At 42.9% G+C, this 23,091-nt stretch overlaps 2 protein-coding genes across 3 annotated transcripts in view; one reads left to right on the forward strand and one right to left on the reverse strand.

Annotated features, from left to right (window-relative positions):
- Nucleotides 1-2,376: 2,376 nt before the first annotated feature.
- Abhd4 (abhydrolase domain containing 4, N-acyl phospholipase B) lies at nt 2,377-15,584 on the reverse strand. 2 transcript variants are annotated; one of them, XM_015492942.2, is made up of 7 exons: nt 15,451-15,584; nt 12,145-12,233; nt 9,665-10,037; nt 9,350-9,504; nt 7,532-7,643; nt 4,982-5,168; nt 2,377-3,846 (listed from the first exon to the last, which is right to left on the reverse strand). In XM_015492942.2, the coding sequence occupies exons 1-7, from the start codon at nt 15,510-15,512 to the stop codon at nt 3,757-3,759; spliced, it is 1,068 nt and encodes a 355-aa protein (XP_015348428.1). In that variant the 5' UTR covers nt 15,513-15,584; the 3' UTR covers nt 2,377-3,756. The 2 variants fall into 2 exon arrangements, with proteins under 2 accessions (XP_015348428.1, XP_015348433.1); XM_015492947.2 differs by lacking the exon at nt 15,451-15,584 and adding an exon at nt 15,339-15,444.
- Nucleotides 15,585-21,472: 5,888 nt separating this feature from the next.
- The window catches only part of Dad1 (defender against cell death 1), a 20,001-nt gene continuing 18,382 nt past the window's right edge, over nt 21,473-23,091 (forward strand). The window contains exon 1 of the mRNA XM_015492960.2: nt 21,473-21,798. Within this exon, the coding sequence (XP_015348446.1) occupies nt 21,588-21,798 (211 nt within the window). The 5' untranslated portion in view covers nt 21,473-21,587. The remainder of the gene's footprint in view (nt 21,799-23,091) is intronic.

Genomic DNA, 23,091 nt, shown 5'->3' on the forward strand with positions numbered 1-23,091 from the left:
GTGTCTCCTGTGAATTACTTAATTCATATACTCTTTACATAGATAAAACATTTATTTTTCTGCTGGATTCCTTTTCCTTCTTTCTTTTTTCTTTCTTGAGACCAGGTCTCACCAAGTTGTGCTGCTTCAACCTCCCAAGTAGTTGGGATTATATGTGCATGCAATCATGCCCAGCTTTGCTTTTCCTTTTCTGATTGCTTGATATAAACTATTTTCATTGCTTATAAAAATACCCTTCAATTCTGCAATCTTCTGAGAAGGAAATTGTTGGTCAAATGGGCAAAAATGTATGTACAGGTGTCGATCACACCTTGTTTAAAACATAAAAATATTTAGAAGCAACTTTAAAATCCAACAACAGAGAAGTGGATGAATTATGGCAGTTTCTCACAATGGAAGACAGTGCAACAAATAAGAATAATGATGCATTTCTGTAGATTGTATATGTTTTGATGCAAAAAGAGATTTAGCTGGGTGCAATGATGCATACCTGTAAACTCAGCTACTCAGGAGCCTGAGGCAGGATGATCTCCAAGTTTGAGGAAAGTTTCCATGCTCATGAGCCAGTAGTGAGAACAGAGCATCCTGAATGACCTTCTTGACTCCTCTTGCACCTGCTCCTAAGAGGTGTTTTTGCATTGGATTGGGTTTGGGGAAATCATATCAACATTATTGTACACCTTCCAGAGAAAAGTGACTCTTGGGCAAGCAGGATGAACTTTTAGGATCATCGGCCCTACTTGTACACAAGGGCTTTCTGGGTCAAGAGTCAGAGATACAGAATCCCTTAGATAAGTGACTGCAGAGCTGGGGCATCAGAATCCCCTAGGAATGCCTTTTAATGCAGATTTGATGGTCAGATTTCTTTCAGGTTTATTAAAGGAGGAATAGAGATCAGAAATCTATATTTTAAAAAATGGTTCCAGGTTGTTAAATGAGCAGGTTTGGTAACCACTGTACCATCTCACTCAGCGCCTTCTTGAGGAGGGTGATAGCATCACTTGGTGTTGACACCTTGGTGTTGTCCCTTTAATCACCCAAACATTTTTTACATCTTTCTCCACTAGTCAAGTCCAATCTGCCAGCATATCTGGCCTTTACCACTGTGGAGTCTCTGAGTTTTCCTGCAGGGAGGGACTCATTTTTCTCTAGGCTGTCCCCCACAGAGCAGTCAGAGTTGCTGTTTCAGAATCAGTCTGATCCTGTCACTCTTTACTCATCCAGACCAGAGCTCAGTTCCTTCCACTGCTTTTTAGGATGAACACATTCTTCCCATGACCAGACAGTCTGTGTGAGCAGGTGCTTCCCAGACTTACCTCAGAGCCATTCTCCCCCAGGGGCTCCTCCCTGCTTCACTTTCAACCTCAGCTGCCAGAGGCCTGCACCAGGCTTCCCCAATCTTTTATGGGCGGCACTTTTCTTTTCCAAGTTCTCATTGATTTACATAGTTATTAAATTAAGTATGTCTCTCCAAGTAGGCTGGAATTTCCTACAAAAGCAGGGACCATGTTTATTCATTATTATAGCACTAGAGCTTGGCTTATAGTAAGTTCTAAATACCTGCCCTCTTCCTCTATACAGCAATTTTCAGAGAAGACACAGGGTCCTGGGATGGATCAGAGATTTGTAACTCTTCCAGGTGTTCTATTGGTTCATTCAGTTGTTTGTCATGGCATATACAGTATCATATGCCACTCAGAGGTGTAATTCTGGGCTTACCTGGAGTCAGCCATACCGTGTGTCATGATTTGATCATTTTCCAACACTTGACATATCTCATTTCCTGTGACTTGTACAAAACATTTATTCATGAACTAGGTCCCAGATATACCCCTGTCCTTTTGTAGTTTATGTTGAAGGAAAAAGAGACGTTAAATAAGTGATCATAAGTTGAAGAGTTTTACAAACAGAAGTGTAGCACAGAGAGACATAAACAGGTATTCAAATTTAATTTGGGAGCTCACGGTAAGACTCCCCTACAAAAGGAATATACGAGCTAAGATCTGGAGGATGAGTAGGAGTTAGAACAGGCTGCAGGGAGCAGTACATGTGCAGACCCACTGAACTTTAGAGAGAAGGTGTCTAATGGGAAGCAGGGAGCCTCCAGTTCTGCTTAATTCTCCTCCTGTGAACTGGGGCTGAATCCATCCACACTCTGGGTTGACTCCTCTTCTATCACAAGTGGGTTTGAGATGGTCTGTGTTGGCCTGGACTCTGGGCCAGGTCCAGAGGGCAAACACAGCACTAAACAGGACAGGGAGTGGCGTGTAAGTAGACCAGGGATTCCTTCTCCGACTTGGACACCACATGGACAATTGTGAAGTCAATACCACCTAGTACTCTCATTGCAGCAATATTAAGTATCATCACCACCAGTAGTTTTTACTTATTTCTTTATTAATATAGAAAAGGAGCCCAAGGCAGCTGGACCAGTAGTACACAGCACCAGGAGTTAATACTATTCTGGTGAAAGGGTTGGCTTTACAAAAGTGAAGGAGCAGACAGGAGCTGCCCTGCTTCTGGGGCCAGGCCCAGCCTACTGCCCAGACCTCAGAGCAGCACATGGAATGAGCCCCTGGGAGAGAGCTGACAGGTTCTTTGCTGGATGAGCTGGAGACCATGGGGACAGATGGTAGGGATAGAGGGTCAGGCAGTAAGAACCATCCTGTGGATGATGAGGGCAGGGGCCTGCTGGCTTGAGGCTCCCCAGTGGATCATGGGCAGGGGCTCTTAGTGGTCCTCAGTTCTGGGGGCAGGTAGAAAATGCTGTGAAAAGTGGTGGGCATGGCGAATCCAGACGTGGCCCTGGGGTGAAGGGTTTTCCTCCCTCTCTCCACCAGGAGCCACCTTTGCTCTATACTACACATGGGGCTTCACGCCCAAGGCACAAAGGGAGACTCAGAAGTCTCCCATAGGGAGAAGATGGGGCAAGGAAGGAAGTACTTGAGTGTCCTTAGTTTAGGCAGCCAGGACAGGCACAGGGCAGGACAGCAGCATGTCTGCATAATGGGGCTAGAATATGGGATAAGGATAGGCTTGAAGTCAGTCGGTGACCAGCCCCTTGGTGTCTGCCATGAATCTGCAGTATGCAGTGTGTGTCAGTAGACCTGCATTCTAGTCTTCACTCTGCCAGAACTATTATCACTCAGGGCCGTGTCACCATGTCCTGCCCTGGTCTCTTTCCTCATCTGCCATTGAGGGCTTTGTATATGACTTCTGAGGTCATGGAAGTGAACAAAGCTTCAGGACCTGCTCTTGGTGGTGAAGTGGGACCCGATCCCAACCAGAACCTGGATGGAGTTGGCATGGGATAGGAGTGAGGAGGTGATGGAGAGGGAAGATGTTCTTGCATGGAACCTACCCCCATAAACACTCCAGAGCTAGGAAAGGCTGTTGGGAGACCTCCTCTGCTCAGAGGAATGAAAGGCCACATAGAGAGGCAACGTGGATTGGTGCAGTTCCTTTACAACTTTCATCTGGGTGACACTTGGCATGGAGAGACTGGAGTGGCACTGGGCAACCCTTCATATTCTTCCCCAGGGCGGGGGAGCTCAAGGCCTCTTGTGACTTCTGCCTCCAGCCCTCAGCATGGGATCAGAAGTGCTCTTTTTCACGGTGGTCCTATCTTGGGGACAGCCTAAGACTCTGCCTGGCTGGCACATGTTAGTTGGTGAGGAAAGAACAGAGGGGTGACTAAGCAGACAGGGAGGTGAGAACAACTCTCTGGCTTTCTCCTCTTCCTTTAGCAAGAGCAGCTCAATCCACTGAGTCACAGATCTCTTCCACTACAGCATTAAAGATGTGCGGCTGGTCAGCATAGACATGGTGCGATGCACCCTCAATCTCCTGTGGAGAAAAGACCCATCAGGGTTGAAATGGCCCTTTATTCACAATACTGGAAAGCTGCTCCACCATTTCTTCTCTCCTTAAACTTGATTTTCATCCACCAGCTCTTATCAGAAATGTGTTATGGTTTGTCTCCCAAAAGCTCCTATACTGGCTAATGCAGGTGGTGAAATGATTGGATTATGAGGGCCATAATGCTTTCAATGGATTAATCCATCTGATGGAGTGATAATTTGAATGATTACTGGGTGGTCACTATAAGCAGGTGGGGGCATGCCTAGAGTAAACGGGTCACTGGGGGCATGTCATGAGGATTATATATTTTGTCCCTGGCTCCTCTAGCTCTGCTTCTTAGCTATCATGAGCTGAGCTGTTTTCCTCCACCACATCCTCTGCCATGATGTTCTGCCTCACCAGGGGCCTGGAGCAATAGAGTCAGCTGATTATGGACTGAATCTCTGAAACTGTGAGCCCAAAATAACTTTTCCTCCTCTAAGTTGTTCTTGTCAGGTATCTTGGTCATTAGCAATGCAAACTAACTAACTCCTAATGCTCTTTCTTCCTGGATCTTGGTACATTCCTTTGGGAACCAATGACTCTTCATATCCTGTTCTACTTCTTCTTTGGCCATTCACTGTATCTTTCCTTCCATGTGAGTTCCATCACTATTCTGCTCCAAAACCCAGGAAACCAGGGCTCATGGGTGGCACCCAGCCTAGAAACATGCTCCTTGGCAAATGAGGGGAGGGAATAAGAAAAAAGGAGAAGGCAGAAGTGTAGCAGCAAGTCTTCATGATGATCTCTACTATTCATGACACTGGTTTGGGGCAGGAATTATTTGGTGAGGGGTGCTGGAGTGGCAATGTGTGTATGCCTGGCTACTGGACAAGAACCTGCCTTTTAGCTAATTGGGCTCTCCAGAAGTGGGAAGTCTCTAATTTTGATATTACCAAGACAGTCAAACATTTCAAATCTAATGCCCTAGCTCAACCTGTTCATTCCCCTTTTCGCCCTACTCTGATCATCCTTCTCTACCCAAGGCAGAGTTGTTTGACGGAGAGTCAATTAACATGTGCTATCATTCAAGTCACAGCATTTCCACCTTGGCTCCCCCTCCTTGGGTAGACTAACATACCATGTCTCGGACATAGGAATCTGGCCGCTGCATCTTCACTTTTTTTCCTGTGCTAGTATCTATCCAGGTGTTGGCCCCATAGATCATGGTGATGGGTACATCTTTTCGAATTAAATGAATTCGCTCCAACATGGGGCGCCGGGCCCAGCCAAAGGACTCCATCATGGCTTTGAATGCTGTTTCACCACTGACAGAAACAAACCAGGGTAAGACAATGAATATAATAAATCCTGCAGCAGACAATGTCAACTTCTTGGTCCCTTCAGAGGCTGGGTCAGAATCTTAGTGCTGTATTTGTATTTCCCTCAAAACCCAGCACTGGGCTTATTAAATACTGGTAAGATTAGGAGATGATGGAATCATCACACAATGGAAAACCCTATGGCACAGAGAACCATCCAAGAGTGAAATGGACTGCTTTCATTCAACAAATATTTATGTGTCATGCCCTGGGCTGGTGAGGGAACATATGAATGATAGATGAGGTGTCTGCCCTCCTGAAGCTCACATTTTGGGAAGTTGAGTGTTAAATAGCTAATCATACGATTAAGCATTTAGCTTAAAATCTCTTGGGGATTATGAAAGGGTAGTAGAGAGCTGTGAAAGCACAGACTAGGAACTTAGCTTATTGGGTGGAGGGTAGGGGAACCAATTGAGGTGAACTCTGAAAAGTGAGGACTATAGCAATAAAGAGGGCTTCCTGAGAAGACTCTGGGATTAAAAACCAGTCTTAGGAAGACAAGGGGAATTATGATTTCTGCTAAAGAGAAGCAACAAATGCCAACCCAATCTATTTTACTCTCTGGTCATTTCCTGGATAGAAGTAACTGAGGCCATATCATGAGGTATCTGCAAATCTAGCATAAACTCCAGCTTTCAGGGGTCTGAGCCATCTTTAAGGCTCTGCCTGTTTATTATGGTTATACCTCTGGTCTCCTTTGCACCCCCAGGATGAATTCTGCCAAGGCCACAGGAACCTGAGAACTTTTCCTTAATATGTCACAGCAAAGTAGATAAATCATGGAATTTGGAGTCAGACAGACATGAATTCAAATTCTGGCTATTTCCTTAGCAAGGCATGTAAACAGGATACACCTTAATTTTCTCATTTACAAATTTTCTCATGATTAAGAGAATGAAAATAAATACAAAACCCCTAAGTTTAAGTGAAGTGAAGTAAGTATCCCCTCAAACATTTTTCTCTTGGCCAGATGTCATGTTTTCCAAGGGACTGATCAAAGTCATCAGGAACTTATCAGTTACAACTCAAAAAAACTCAGGGAATTATAAAATTGAGCAATGGCAGTTGGGGGTAAGGGAGATGATTATCATGATGTCATCTTTGCTTCCTCTAGGTCATGAATCAGTTGCAAGATTATTCTGTGACTTGGACTGGGTGGCTACTGTACAGAACTAGGTCCACGGTAGGGAAAATTCTGAGGGAAGGACAGGAATAGGCCTATGGGACTGGTGCTGAGCATGTGGGGGCTGAGATGAGCTAAGAGCAGGAAGACAGAGGTGTCTGATGTGACTGAGGAGGGTTTTCGTTGCACTGCTTTACTGGGCCCTTCCATTAGCTGAACTCATGTGCAATGTTGGCAGGACAGCTCCCACACTACCCCAAAGTTCTCTGAGGCTAATGCTGATAGTATTGCTGGAAGGCAGAGCCCCACCTTCTTCACAGCTTTGGGCTCAAGGCAGGTAACTTGGAAAAGCCTAGTAGGGCAGTAAGTGACCTTAGCTCCCGAGATGCCTCCCAGCAACTTGGGGAGAGGACTCCACAAAGGTGGTGCCACCAAAGTGGCCTTTTGCTATCTGCCACTCACAGGACATCTATTATAGGAGAAGATTGCCTCCTTGGCTTGGCCCTGGCTGTCAATGTTGCAAAGACTACAGGCTGGCAAGAAATGGGACCTGTTGTGTCAGTGAGTTGCCAGGGATAGACTTTCTCAAGGTTCCAGGGACACCTTCAAACCTCCAGAAGAGTGGGAATTTGTGTCCCAATGATTTTATTTCAAAATGCACATAATTAATTCAAACACATACCCTTTCACTCAACAATTCTATTTGTAGGAATGTATTCTATAGATGTATTATATGTGTATATAAAAGAATATGTGCCAGGAGGTTCTCTGAAGCAATGTTTGGTGACATCTTAAATTGAAAATAATGAGGAAATTTAGGAACTTCAGGCTTTCTTTTACTTTGCTTTTTAAAAAATTACTATGTTTGTATCACTTTTTCAATTAAAAAAAAAAAAAAGTCTTTAAAAATGTTTCCTAGACTCTTGCCCATCAGGCCAACTGCCTATCTCTAGGGAAGAGGGAAGACCTTTCTCTAGAGATGGACAAAATGTTTAATTAATCTATTATCTTCTACATCCCTTTGTGCCCATCCCTGGAGAACCCTTTGGAAATGATCAAGCCTGCTACTACAAGTGTGTGTTCCCCTGAGCCAGTGCTTTGTAGAAGAAATAAAGCACAGCACTATATAGCGGAAATTTTTTCTTTAAACCATCCACCCCAAGTGGGCCCCGACAGCCGCCCTCACCTGGGATTCTGTGCATTGCAGTGGTAGATATACTCTGATATAGTATCATCTTCAAAGAAGTCTGCAAATTTACGCTTGAAGTCTGGCCGGAATCGCTGTACCAGGCCAGGCCCTAGGAGGGGATAGAAAAACATGAGTGGCCAGTTTGGGCAGTACAGGGGATAAGACTCCTGCCTGTGTATGTTTAAACAACTTTAACCAAATATTATTTCTCTGAAGGGTTTATTTGCTTTATGCATTTAATATTATAGTGGCAAAAAGAGTATAGAAGTCTGCTGGAAAACTCCAGATGACTTCAAATGATAGTTAGTTGGTCACCTAAGAATTTAAAGATAGTCTAACATCACTGAGAAACCAGGTTATTTTCAGCTCAGTGAAGTCCCAAGGTCTTTTCCTAAAAGGACCATAAACTCCACAAGAGTCTATGGTGGAGATGTTTTTCTTATAGTCTGAGCCATGTTTTCTTTCTCCCTGGGACCCATATGGCCTTTTAACCTTCTGAAGGGAGTAGATGAAACTGGACCACCTCCCAAGAGTCCTCTCATTTTCAAGCCTGAAATAATATGTGGAGAGGTGTCCTTAACGATCTGGCTCAGGACACTGTGTTAGAACAATCTGTTCCTTTCACCTTGCTTGATGGTACACATCCAACCAGTAGAGCACCCAAAGAGACTGTAAAAACTGAGCCTAAGGGTCAATTTCTCATCTTTCTTTCTTTTTTTCTGTTTGCAAGAAGTAGCTGGGGAGGTGCAGTGTAGATATCTATGGGCCCTGCCCCTCTGCTGACTCAGTCTTCCATGGTTGCCAGCCAAACACCCCAATAGCTCCGATACACTGCACAAACCTGCCAGACCCAAGGCCAGAAAGGGGGATGGTGGTTAGAGCAGGGCTTCTCCTTGTAGAGAATCTGGTGGAGTCCACAGTGCTGGGAACACTAAGGTCAGCCCTCTGCCCACATACTCTCCTTTGGCATCTGTGTCTCTTGCTAGCCTTCTTTTCTTCTAGGACTCTTGAACTCCTACCTCCTACTCAAATGCTAATGACCTCCTTTATTTGGAACCATTCTGTTTTTCTTGTAGGGACCACAGAGATAACTTTTATTTAGCCATTAGATTTAACTCACAGTAATTGACTATTGAACATTACTATGTATATATATATGCCATTAGAACAAAAAAAGAGTCACTAATCTTTTCTACAAAGGAAATCTGCCTTTTACTTCATCAGAATAATAAATTTCCCAAAGTGAAGGGTGTGGACAATGAAAATATGAAGAGTGGAGCTACTAGTACTATACCATGGCTCCCTACTCTACCTCCTTCCTTCCTTTAACCCAAAGAATCACTTAGTACTCAGCAACCCAGAGAAGATGAAGATGTAGTATTTTCTTGAAGCAGGGCATGGCTTAGAGGGGTGTGCTTGCCATTGTGAGTTAACCTTCAGGCTCAGGCTCTGACCCTCCCTGCTACAGGTGCTAGGTGAGCCCCTGGGATGGGATCCAGTGGTGGTTACTACACCTGAATCACAGATAGCTTGGTCCTACAAACTCATACATGTAGCAGAGAAAGAGTCACTTCCCAGGCTCTTTCTTTCCCTGAGGGTCTGCCAAGGTATGAGGTAGCTGTTCTGCTCTATCTATTCTCTACACAGCAAAACTTTAAGGGAAAAAATAACCCTCTGAAACACCCAAGAGATCTGGTCCAGATCCCACTTTTTATGAATAGGTGGAGATGGTGGGGAAACCAGATACAGCAGGGCTTGGTTGAATGAGACAGCCTTGCTTTAAGAAGAGGGTTTCTTTATCAGCAGGATACTCACCCCAGGGCCCAGCTACTCGAAGAACAGCCAGGGGATTGGAACGCCCCAGGACAGAAGCCACAGCCTTGACCCAGGTGGGAGGTGCACGGATCTCACTGGGGTCAGTTGGCCGGAGGGGAAAGCCCCAAGGGTCCACCAGGATAAGGTGTTTAACTCTGTATTAAAGGAAGAAAAAGGAGAACATGCTATAGTCACTTGGCACCATAGCCCTTAAATCACCCAGGAAGAACAGGACTTTTGGAAATTAATGCTTTAAAGTTCCTACAAGGTAAAGAGTCAAGTCATGAGGAAGAGAAGTAGCTGCCTGCTTGTTACCTTTCAGGGTACTTGATAGAGTAAGAGGTGGCCAGGAATCCTCCCAAACTGTGCCCTAGGAGGATCATGCTGGGGATCCCCATGGTCTCCCTCCATGTCTCTATTGAGGTCACAAACTCATCCTCGGCCCCCTCCGGATCTCTTGGGAATGTTGGCCTTGAGCTTCGCCCAAAGCCAAGCAGATCAAAGGTGTGCAGTGTGCGGCGGGCACTCAGTGAATCCATGTTGAGGATCCAGAGGCCCACGCCGCCCCCAAAGCCATGCACCATCACCAGGGGGGTGCGGTCCTTTTGCTCAGGGCTCACAGTCACCGTCCAGATCTTGTTCTGGTTTGGGAGAGACACATATCGGGCCAGGAACTTGTTCTGGAGACCTGAGGAGGGGAGAATCCCAGGAGAAATCAACAAGACTGTTTTCTGACAGAAAAGTCATTTTGCATGGACTCCTCTTCAGATTTCTCTTGACAGTCCCAAACTCTTCCCAACCTCCCTCAGTTCTTCTCTTGTACAACCCTCTGACAACTGATCAACTCTCTTCTTGACCAAACTTTAGGCAAGCTCCTCTTGACCTTGGCACCTACCCTGTCTTCAGCCTGCCTACTACTTCATAAAAGGTGAGGTTAACAAAAATTCCCTCACCTTTTATAGTTGATCAAGTTCCTCATCTCATACCTTTGACCATCCTTCAGCATAAAGTCAATTTGATAAGAACTCCCCTGTCCTTGATATTTCCTCTTAGTAATTTTCCATCCTCTGAACCCTTCACCCTGTTCCTCAGTTATAAATGCCCCTGTCCTTGCAGTATTTGGAATAGTCTTCCTATTAGATTCAGTAAGTATCAGAGTAATTCTTTCTTTTGTACCACATGCCCCAAAGAATTAAAGTCCAAGCACAATTTGTATACCATTTGCTTGTGAGTAGTAAGAGGAGCCATATTATTCCTTGATGTTATGTTCCCAGCTTGCTTTGGGCCCAGGGTGGTAGTGACACCACTGACACCATGCAGCTCTTGCATCCATCACTTTTTTAAAAATTTATTTATTTTTAATTAGGTATATATGACATCAGAATGCATTTTGATTCATTGTACACAATTGCAGCACAATTTCACATTTCTATGGTTGTACATGATGTAGCATTACACCATATGTGCATATGTACCTAGAGTAATGATGTTCATCTCATTCCACCATCTTTCCTGCCCCCATGCACCCTCCCCTCCACCCAAAGTTCCTCCATTTTTGCATATCTCCCCCATCCTCATTATGGATCAGCATCCACTTATCAGAGAGAACATTCAGCCTTTGTTTTTTGGGGATTGGCTTACTTCCCTTAGCATAATATTCTCCAATTCCTTCCATTTACCTACAAATGCCATAATTTTATTCTCTTTTAATGCTGAGTAATATTCCATTGTGCATATGTACCACAGTTTCTTTATCCATTCATCTATTGAAGGGCATCTAGGTTGCTTCCACAGTTTAGCTATTGTGAGTTGAATTGCTATGAACATTGATGTGGCTGCGTTTATATAGTATGCTGGTTTTAAATTCTTTGGGTATAGACCAAGGAGTGAGATAGCTGGGTCAAATGGTGGTTCCATTCCAAGTTTCCTAAGGAATCTTCATACTGCTTTCCAGATTGGTTGTACCAGCATCTATCACTCTTGAACCTGGGACTTGGCAGCCAGGTGGAGGGAATTTTGGGAGTGTGTTGAGCCTTGGGCTTAGACACCAAGGTAGGTAGTTTTTGCTCTGTTGTCATGCAACAGAGTTGTCTGGGTGATATAGCCTGGATCTTTCCATTTTGTTGGGCAGAGTTGTAGATAAGGTGGCTGGGGGCAGTAGGGCAGGGTGGGGACTATCATGGGCTAGGCAGATTGAAGACAGGAGAGAAGCCAAGGTCAAGTCATAGCCCAAAGATCTTGTTTGAGCCATTAGCTACTGCTGTTTATGGGATGCCTTGCCTCAACATAATGTCTAGGAGAGCTGGTCTGTGAGAGTTTCAAACTGTGGTAAGTAGATAGGTGGTAGACCACAGCTGGGTAGAACACCACAGCTGGGCAGAACACAGGAAACAACGTTAGAGAATGTAGGATTGCTGGTCCTCAGAAAGGAAAATGGTAAGTTAATAAGAGCTTATGTGTTAAGAGAAAAAGAGAAGGAGGAAGAGAGGAATGGGGATAAGGAAGGAGGGATGGAGAGAAGTGTGCATGTGTGTTGTGTGTGTTGACACATTAGGGATTAAGGTGAAGTTGTAGGATGTGACAGGAGCTGGATGGCTATGGAGAAGCCGAGGAACCACTACCATAGAATATAGAGTTCTCTGTGTGAATCTTCCCTCAGATCATTGCCATATTTTCCTCTACCCCATATACTGTTAATCAGAACTCAGTGGGCTCAGTGTACCCAGCTCTGGACAGATCCTGCATCTTTCTTGGACCTTCTAAGGGAGGGAGGACAGGCTGCACCTTCTACTTACACTGGAGGATCTTGGCTTCCACATTCTTCAGCTGAGACATAGAAGTGGGACGCCAAGTAGGCAGCCAGCTACTCAGCCAGCCTTGAGGCCTAGAACAAGGAGACACAGATATGTTTACTGGCAACATTGGAAAGGAAATACTGAAGCTCTCAGCCTTGCTGATAGAAGAGTTATCAGAGCACAGGGTGTTACTCAGGCTCAGGAGACCTGCCCACTATAGCAGTGAGCAATGCTCTACTGCCTGATAGACTGTTACTCTTCCCTGGGAAATGTCTGTTACCAACAACATGCCCATTGTTTCAACAGATACCATAAACTTGACAAAGCTCTTTGTCATTTATTATCTCATTTGTTTCAACTCCCCTTTGTTACTGGTTATCATAATTTATGTTCAAGGATATTAAAAGGGGAGAGAAAGCAATTTTTAACTAATATTTCAATTATCCTTTTCTAGTCTTAGGACTAGCTGTTCCTTTAGGGTTAGAAAGACAATTCCCATGCCACCTGCCCTCCTGGCCCTGTTTCAGGCTCCTACAAGTGTGAAGCATGTGCCTATGCCCAGTTGAGCTCTCAGGTAACCCAGTCAGCCCAGAACATGGAGATTGGGCAGGCACAAGGCAGTAGAACTGGGTTCAAGCCCCACTATGTTTCATACACAGAACACAGGTTAATTTTGGTCTTATTTTCCAAGACCAAAGTAAAATGAGTAGTAAAATGAGTTGCCTATGACCTCAACACACAGAATACAATAAAACATAAGAAAACCCATCCTGCTTTCTCCTCCATACTCAGTGACTTTAAGTCATTGCAGAGCAGAGGTTAAAATCACCAGTTTTGGAATTAATAAACAAACGAGCAACTCCTGGATATGAATCACAGTACTAACATTGATGAGCAGACAGGTGTTATTCAGTAAACCTGTCTAGATATGTAAGGAACCTCATCAGGTGCCCACCACAAATTAGATACTCAACGAATGACAGTTTTTGCTTTTCCTTTCTATCCTACATGATATTTCTTTTTTTCTTTAACTCTGCCTAAGTAAAGGGGGTTACAAGACAGATGGCTTCAGGAAGGGCCTGTGAACATCAGTATAATTAATGCAGGGGTATTCTGAGGGGAGGCTATAACCACAGCCCCCTTGGCACATGGTGGGTATCCTCATGGTCATTTGAAGCCCAGAACTTTCAATTAGGATATTTCCTTAGAAGTAGAGTTTAGCCTCTTTATTTTACAGGTGAGAAAACTAATGTCCAGGGAGGCCATATAGCATATTAGAGAGACCCTGTCTCAAAAAAAAAAAAAAAAAAGAACCCAGATCTCAAATCCAGGTTCTTCACTACCTCCTCCCTGGACCTTCTGGTCTCAGTTTTCAAGGCCATTCATGAACAAGCACAATATATAACCACATCTTCATGTGTGTGTTTTCTGAAGGGAGGTGTGATCTAAAACCAGATGGCCAGAGTTATAATTCCACCACTATCACTTAACAATGTAACTTCAGCCATATTAGTTTTCTGTATCAGTTTTCTCATCTTTAAAAGGGAGATAACAGTACCTACCTCATAGGATTATAGTAAGTATTAAATGAGTCAGTCCATCTAAAGCACATAAAATAATGCCTAGCACAAGATAAAACTCTCAACAAACCTTCTTTCCTTTCAGTTAAACCACAGGCTGTCTACATTCTTACTGTTTTGCAAGTTACAACTATCAAGAATGTTGGAGGTCTGAAAGAAAAACTTATGTTGCAGGTGAAGTGGTACATCAATGGTTTTAGCCAGACAAGAATTCTCAACCATCTAATCCTAGAGAGAGAATCCTTTTAATATTCTGCCAAAATTTCCTGATTGATTGAAGCCTGGGGACCAAGTCAACAAAATTTTGCCAGTTTCAAAAGCCAATCTTTCTCTCCATGTCATCAAAAGGCGGTCACAAGTCAGATCATAACATGTGGACCCCACATTGCCCTATAATTGTCCAAAGCAGAGCTCAGAGAGATGCTGTCCCATAGAACAGCACCACAGGCTGCTCAGCAGATATTCCTTGGGAAGAGCTTTATTTTGCCTTTTTTTCCTTTACCAAAAATTTTACAGGTAAACTCCAGGAATTGGTGCCTGGCACACTGTATCTGTTCAATGCTATTTGGAAGGTAAAGGCTAAGGCAAGGAGCAGAGAAGCCACTTAGCATCAACTTAACTTGGCCAGGGTGGTCTCTTTCATCCTGAAGCAGGTAAAGCAGAAGAAGTTCTGTGTTGGGAGAGAATCCTGTTCTAGACCTCTGTGATCTTGGTCAAGTCTCCAATTTCTAAGGGCACCAAGTTCTTTATTTGTAACATGGAGCTGAACATCTTACATCTCTTTCAGCTCTAATATTCTGTTTCCCTAAATCATTATAAGTTTCCTCTTGGAAAAGTAGTCTTTGATAGCAATACCCTCTAGGGAGGTTCCTTCAAGACCAGGAAGCTATTTATTATTGTGATACATTTAATTAGTTTTTCAGGCTATCAGTTTTGCAGGTCTGAAAGAGTGAATTCTGAGTCCAAGGCCCTGTTCCTGTGAAACCAAGTCTTGGTTTGGAGCTGAGTCATTCTCCAAGCAACTTTTTCTTGCTTCCATCAGACTGCGAACTGCTAGTCACACCACCTACAGGTGGCATCCTAAACCTGATGCCCTTGAAACAGTTAAAAAAAAAAAAAAAGCACCAAATCTAATTCTGAAACCACTGTATTAAGGACGTCGTTATGATGATTAAAAGCACTGTCAATAGAACTGTAAGCAACAACGTGTCTTGGTGGGCGAGAACTAATGTAACTCTCAGACCCATTACTTCACATCAATCCCGCGCAGGGGAGACCTCAGCGTTCTTCCCACGCCTTCTTGTCGGGCTAAAAGGCTCTTTTCACACCCACAACTATAGTCCTGAAGCAAGTCGGGACAAGCACCCTCAGCCGCTACCCCCGCACCCGCGTCCCCAAAGCTTGCTTTCGGGGAATCTCGTGCAATAATTACCACTATGTCTAACCCCTCTGTAGAGGAAAATGAGGGGCAATCGTGAAGACTAATTGGAAAATTCAAAATCACTGAGCTGCTGCAGCAAGCTCATCTACCATCGCTCCCTAGGCTCTGCCCGCCTCTTCTGGGCAAAAGCAAAGCAAGCAAACGCACCCCTCCAGCCCTCCCTGGAAGCCAACCTGAAAAAGGAAAGGCGGGAAGGTGTCTAAAATTGTTCCTCAGCCACAGACAGTCCCAGGATCATGGCCCAAAGAGAAAGAGAGAAAGAGAAAAGAGACAGGATTAACTCACTGCTGCTCCAGATCATCAGCCATAGTAAACAAGCCCTGCCGGGTCGAGCTGAGCCAGCCCATCCCTCTGCCTGACGCCAGCACCAGCTGACCCAGAAAAGTATCGGATAACAAAGGGGGCGTGGCCGGTGCGCCCGGCGCCAGAGGCGGGGCCAACGCGGTCCTGGTGGCCCCGGCGATCTGCAGGCAGCGGCAGCTGACAGGTGAACTTCGCCACTGCGGGTTGAGCTGGTGGAGCCCTTGGTGTTGTTTCCTATTACTGGCAGAGATGACTCTGGGTGAGGCGAGGTGTCTCAAAATAGGACAGTAATCCTGGCCACACATTTGGGGGACGGGAGATGGGTAGTGCTAAAACTCAAAGTCCCTCACAGAAGCTCCATCAGCCCTCCCTTCTCTCATCAACTACAAAGTCCCAAGTTTTCAATTCTGCGAATATGCCCACGTAATCGACAGGAGTATATTAAAATAGGTTGGAAATAGAGCTTATGATATTATAATTAGCTTATAATTTTATGCTACATATTATATTAAAGTTTTTATAAGTGTTCCACATCTGGGATGATGGGACAAATTTTTTAAAATGACAGAACCACCTCTGCATTCTGGAACACATGCTTTGGGCTTCCTTTTATGTCTCCCTTCCCCAGATGTCTTCTCTTGATGTTCCTTCTAATGGGAAGCTTAAAATATTTGTGGAAACATCAATGGTTGATCCTACAAAGAGCTTAAGAGCTTGTACCCCAAGTAGATTGTCAGATTTAGAAAGTTATTTTTAAAAACGGGGAGGTGACTCCTAGATAAATTTGAATTTCAGTTTTTATTTTCTTTTGTGATGAAAGTGCTGGGGGTTGAACCTAGGACTTCCCACATGCTAGGGAAGTGCTCTACCACCGAACTACATCCCCAGCCCCCAAATGAATAATTTTTAAGAATAAGCATGTCCCATACAATATTTGGACATAACTGTGCATCCTTACTAGGCCTTAACCTAGATGATGTCTGACAAAACAGACATTCCTCTGCTCAGGGGATGAGTCTGTAGCTCAACTCTGGTCTCCATCAGTTTGGAGATCTCAAACTCCAGAGGAGAGGAGTGCTTTGAGTATGTTGTTTATGTACCAGGGTGGGAGACATGGGAGGTGTGGTGACTGGCTTACCCTAGAGATCCTGAGTGTACTTCAAGCTGGCTCAGTAGAGGAACCAAATCTTGAAGCTGGCTGCAGAATTCACTTGAATTGGTAAACAGGGCTTGAAGTCCTTGGAGCTGCCAGATTTCAGATCATCCCCTTGGTTAGGATGAAACCAGACTGGAGTGGTAGTGGAGCATTGGTGGGAGAATGCTGGTGTAGAGGGATTTTCCAAGGCAATTTTCTTTTAAGTTTTCCTGCAGGACTTGAGAGATTCCAAGATTTCTTCTTTCTCATAAGTGTTAAACTGATCATTTATAAATATTTAAATATATTTAATATATATTGCAGGAACGGGGGGGGGAGGTCTAGTGAGGAGGCAGAGGCATATAAACAATTACTTATAAAACAATGTGCCAAGTGCCAAGGACTTTGGAAGCTGTAATTAATTGGGCCATGTAGGAAATTCTGACACAGGATAGCAAAATGTTCCACTTTTCTAAGAATCTATAAGATGTAAGATTTTTTTAAAGTACAGATGATTGGGCAAAACTGGTATTAAAACTCTCTAGACCCTACCTCAGGAGGTAGTGCAGAAAAGCATTTGTATTTTGTTTCCATGTATGCCAAATCAGCTTTTCTTGGAAGCAGGAAATTTGAATGTATGGAAGATGCCTTTTGTAATTAATGTTATTAGATCCCTTAAGGTATCTCCAGAGCTGGGATAACTCAGGATTAGGCTGGATCTGCTAAAATAGTACAAAGTGGAAAGGACTCTCAGTGCCTATTCTAGAAAAGCTTCTCAGGAGAAAATGTAAGGTGACATTTTTCTTCTTGCTTTCCAGACAAGACATATCAAATACAAATGTGAAACAATAATTTTTATTCTAACTCCAACATGTGTGACTTTATATGATTAAAGTATTAATATGGCCAGACATGGTGGTACACACCTGTCATCCCAGTGACTCAGGAAACTGAGGAGGAGAATCCAAAGTTCAAGGCCAGCCCCAGAAATTTAGCAAGGCCCTCAAGCAACTTGGTGAGACTCTGACTCAAAATAAAAAATAAAAAAGGTCTGAGTATGTAGCTTAGTGGTAAAGCACCCCTGGATTCAATTCTAAGTGCCAAAATAAAATCAATCAATCAATAAAGACAGATGGAAATAAAAATAATAAAAATTAAAATGGACTGGGTATGAAGCTCAGTGGTAAAGTGCCTCTGGGTTCAATTCCCAGTACCAAAATAGTAATAATAACATACTAATGTGATTGTTTGGGGGGGAATGCTGGGGATTGAACTCATGGCTTTGTGCATACAAGGCAAGCATTCTACCAACTGAGCTATAACCCCAACCCATTAATGTGGCCTTTATGAATGGAAATTAATTTGACAAATTCTCTTTTTTGTTTCTTTTATGTTTGGAATATAAACATTCCAAAAGAAGGTGGAGCCGATAAACTAATAGCTCTGACCTTGCAGGAACAGATGATTTTTTGTTTGCAAATGGGCGTCACTTCCTTTTGAATGAACTATGAACAAGGTGTGATTCTTAGACTAAATGTAGATACTCAGTATAACAGTTCTAAAGTTACCGTGTCCAAAGACAGCCACATGTGGCTACAAAATTTTAAATTAATAAAAATAAAAATTTCCTTAGTCACATTAGCCATGTTTCAGGTGCTCAAAAGCCACGTGTGTCTAGTTGCTGCTATATTGAACAACCCAAGGACAGAAAATTCTACTGGACAGTGCAGTGTTGCTTGGGCACTGATGATTTCAGCTCCCCATTGCAGGGAGTACAATAACTATTATTAACCAAGGGTTAATAATGCCCTTGTAAAGGAAAATATGGTAGACTCTCTTCTGGGTACTAGGGAGGGAACAAGATTGAGGCTATTATGGGACTCTCAAAGAGCTGGGAGGGTGGGAAATCAGACAAAAGAGCCTGCGAGTTTTTCCACTCCCTCAGGGACTGGAAGCCTGAAGGAATATGGTTCATTGAAGATATCTGCTGCTTGACTAGGACTTGGATCAGAAACCTGATACTTTAGAAATTTGACTTTGTGCTGTCTGCAATTTTATTCCCCTTAAAAAAATTTCCTTTTGAACATAATAACTTGTTTTATCTGTTCTATTAGAAAACAAGGAAAAGAGGGGTTTTCATCAAATAGGGCCATAGTTTAAAAAAATGGACTGTTAACAAGAAATCACAGTAGAAAGAAGCAACAGGAACTCTTAAAGCAAAAGAGAAAATACAAAAAAATAAGAATTGGAAAAGAGACTCTTATACAGAGATTTTTTTTTTTAAATAATCCTTTTCTACTCAAATTTTGAAGGATTTGTATTTCTTTTAGTAAAGAATGTACTTTCTCATTGTAGAGTGACAGGATGTAGAACCATGAACTTTGCCCATAGGGGAGCCTTTTTGCCTCTCTACTCTCCCATTGTTTTATGATGTTAATTGTTTCTGTAATAAAACCTCTAAGGTCTACTCTGACTTATGCTTCAGCTTATAAATATGATTTGGCCTTTTAGAATTGTCTGGGTTGCAGTCCTTCTAGTGCCATCTTGTGTGTGCCTAGAATACTGGGACTTTGGAGTGTGGCCAACTTTTAATTATTCAGAGAAATAGGGGAAGTAGACATAGTTGATTTTCAGAACTAATAATATATATGTACATACATGTATATATGTAAATGATAAGAGTAAATATGTATTGAACATTTATTGAATATTTATTGTGTGTCAACCACTAATGCTAAGTGGTCAATGCTTAGCATGATCTCATTTAATCCATACAACATTCCAGTGACTTAGATATTGTTATTTTCATTTTATAGAAAAGGAAAATGAAACTGTCAGACTCACCTGTTGGGCTGGATAACTAGTAAATCTTAGAATTGAAGTTCAAATCTAGGTTTGTATGACTCAAGAGATTGCAATCTTACTCCATTACTGTGCACATAAAGTTTTATATATATATATATATATATATATATATATATATATATAGAGAGAGAGAGAGAGAGAGAGAGAGAGAGAGAGAAGGAAAGAGAAATTGATTTATATATATCTATGTAGATGTTCTAATTTATACGATTAAAACCAACACCAGTATTAGCAACTTTCTATTGATAGATCAGTTAAATAGAATCATAAGCTGAACATGGAATAAGATCTTATCTTGTTTTAAATACTCCAGAAAAGTTTTAATTAATTATATTAGTGGAACTTTGCAGTTTTCAGAAAGGGATGCATTCAGTAAGTGAATTTGATGTTTTTCATCTCTTCTGCTTTCCTCCTGTGGGAGTTCCCGTGAAGATGTTAATAATGATGGTTGACAAGGATCAAAGGCAGGAAAACATAAGGAAGTGTGCTGGAAGGAGCCTGGCGGATGGAATGGAAACCCCTTGAGAAGTTCACTCCTGAATAATTAAAAAGCATCTGCCCAGCCTGTAAAGTCTGAAGTCGAATTCTACTCTTCTACTTGCTGATGAGGCAGGGAGAAAGGCTCAACTGTCAGAGAAACTGACATTTTCTACCATATTATGTTGAACAGGAACCAGTTTGGTTATCGACTCTTTTTTTCATAGCAATATAAGAGGGCTTAGGCTGAATTTAAGTTCATATAACAGTAAAAACCTCTTCAAATAAACTGAAAAACTTCCTAAGGACATTTCTCTTTTTCTTCAAGAACTTAAGCAAGCCTTTGCTTATCACTGAAAATCAATATATTTTGTTGATGCTGATGAATTTTCAGTCTAAACGCAAATAAAAGTCAAAATGAAGAAAAGTTGTTGTTCACTTGCTGTTTTAGAAATTTTGCTCCTGTACCTAGGACAGCTCAGAGTTTTAGAAGCTGAAATAAAATTCCTGGTTATGTGCCAGAAGGCTTGGAGTTGAAAGGCAAAGGCAAAGTAGGTTTAGGTCAGATGAATTTGAGATTATAAGGACAACGAAAGTCAAAAGGCAGGATCTGGATATTTTAAAAGTTAAAACGCTAAAAATAGTTAATATCGTTTTGTTAAGATACAAACCCTCAAACCTTCATTTCAGAATCCTCTGCAAAATGAGTTGGAGGGTAGGGTTGCACTAGACATGCACTTGCGGGGCTTTCAGTGTTAACACCCTGGGATATCACACCAGATTCTAGACGTTGGCATGGGGGGCGGAGAGCTCTTGAAGACATGATCTATGCATGATAAGCGACCATTCTCATAATGCCTCTTTTAAAGAAGCGATTGTATTATCTGACTCACTTGAAAGTCTCTACAATTTAGCACCAAGCTAGGAGGAGAGGCGCCCCATAAATGCTGAGTGAATGAATGAATATCTGCAGGTTTAGGTTACAGGGCCAGACCCGGAGTTTCGGTTTATGATCCTGTAGAAGTCAAGCCCCCTTCGCCCCCAAACAATTCTACACTGGTGCGTGCACAAGAATTAACCGCGGTGGTTCTCATTACGGAGAAACTTGACTTGCTCTAATGATTTGTGATAGGTATTGGCAGAGTCCTTAATAGAATTAAGGCTTGACTGGTACCGAACCCCGAGAGCGTCAAACATTGCCTCTAAGTAGATTCAAACATTTAGTTTTTGAGGACTCAGGAGGACCCAAGAGAGCCGGAACGCTGTGGTTAGCAACGCAGCGCGCTGCTAAACCTCTCCCCCTCTTCCTCCCACAATATCTTGTTGCCAGAGCAACAGTGGGCGTCATCAAACGGACGGCGGAAATAGAATAAAAAGAGGACACGTCTCCAGCCCAATGACGTATCCTGTGCGCAGGCGCGTTTACTATTTCTGGCCGTAGTTCGCACTGTGTGATGCAGTTTGCGTCTGCGCATTAGTTGTCCCTCGCCTCGCCCTGCTTGTACGCTTGCGCAAATTGGCTCCTGGGGGCGGGGCGGAGCTGGGCTGCCGCACTGCGCGCGCGCAAACGCTGCCTTGGTTGTAGACGTCGGATTCTCCAGGAGTTTGGATCGAGCGGCCCGGAGATCCCAGCGTGGTAGTCATGTCCGCGTCAGTAGTGTCGGTCATCTCGCGGTTCTTAGAAGAGTACTTGAGCTCCACTCCGCAGCGGCTGAAGTTGCTGGACGCTTATCTTCTGTATATACTGCTGACCGGAGCTCTGCAGTTCGGTTACTGTCTCCTCGTGGGGACTTTCCCCTTCAACTCTTTCCTCTCGGGCTTCATCTCTTGTGTGGGGAGCTTCATCCTAGCGGGTAATTCTATAAGTAATCACAACAATAACGCGTTACTTTGATGAGCAGTTCTGTTCTCGCTATTTTATAGCAGACCACCGCCCTGTAAAGTTTTGGAAGAGTCTGAACAGTACTTTTCTTGTAAGTGGGGAAATTGAGGCCCAGAGAGGTTGTCTGTCAGTCTTCCAATACTAAACAGCCGTTTAGGAGCTGGAATTTAATATCTGAAGACAACTTCATGTCGCTGCTCCACTTGTGATCCCTGCACTTCATATTGGTCCAGGGAAAAATCCAATTCCAACTTTCACTTAACTTAAACTTTCAATTTGGTAGACTTTTAAATGAAAAATCCAATCCTGAGTTCTCTCTCTCATGTAGGCCTAATCATTAGTGATCTCTGGGGAAAATTTTAAGTTAAAGTGTGATGAAAATAAATATGGGTGCTTTGCTTGTTGATCCCGTTCTTATTTGATTTTAGCTTTTAGCTGCTCCCACTTATTTCTTGTGGATGAAGCTGTCCTACTTTTTTCATTATCCTGAACTCGATTCTTATTCACATAATTATGTTTTAGTTTTCTTTTTAAATTCCCAGCATTTAAAATGCCCCCTTCCTCTTTTTTGGTACCAGGATTGAAACCGGGGTGCTTAACCACTGAGCCACATCCCCAGCCCACTACGCCTCAGCCTCCTGAGCCACTGGGATTACAGTCCTGGCCCACCATGCCTGGCTGAACTGCCATATTTAATGAGAACTGCCTCCATAAATTTTTACCGAAATTTGACCTTTCTTGCCCAACCAGATGCAGTGAAAGCTGAGAACAGGCTTGGCCCAGGAGTGTTAGCCAGTCCAGTTTATAAGTGGCCACTACATGGGCTATTCCAGAAACTGGTTTTGACTACTACTTAACTTTGAAAACATACCAGAATTTGTTTACTTTTCAGTGTGATCATTAGACAGGCTATCAGTTGAATTTTGAGTTGAATACTCAGTTTTATGGTAAATGCTTTGGGGAATTCATTAGTGGTATGTTTCTTTTTTTTATCTTTTATTTATTTTATTTTATTTTTAATTTTAATTTTTATTTTTTTTAACATCAGAAATTTATTAGTTGCTCAAAACATTACATTGATCTTGACATATCATATATCATACATTTGTTTCAAATGGGGTATGAATTCTTATTATTCCCATATGTACAGATTGCAGGATCACATTGATTATACAGCCACGTTTATACATACTGCCATATAGTGTCTGTTGTATTCTGCTGCCCTTCCTATCCCCTTCCTATCCCCCTCCCCTCCCCTCCCCTT

The sequence above is a fragment of the Marmota marmota genome, unplaced genomic scaffold (assembly GCF_001458135.2).
Source record: "Marmota marmota marmota unplaced genomic scaffold, marMar, whole genome shotgun sequence".
NCBI lineage: Eukaryota > Metazoa > Chordata > Mammalia > Rodentia > Sciuridae > Marmota > Marmota marmota.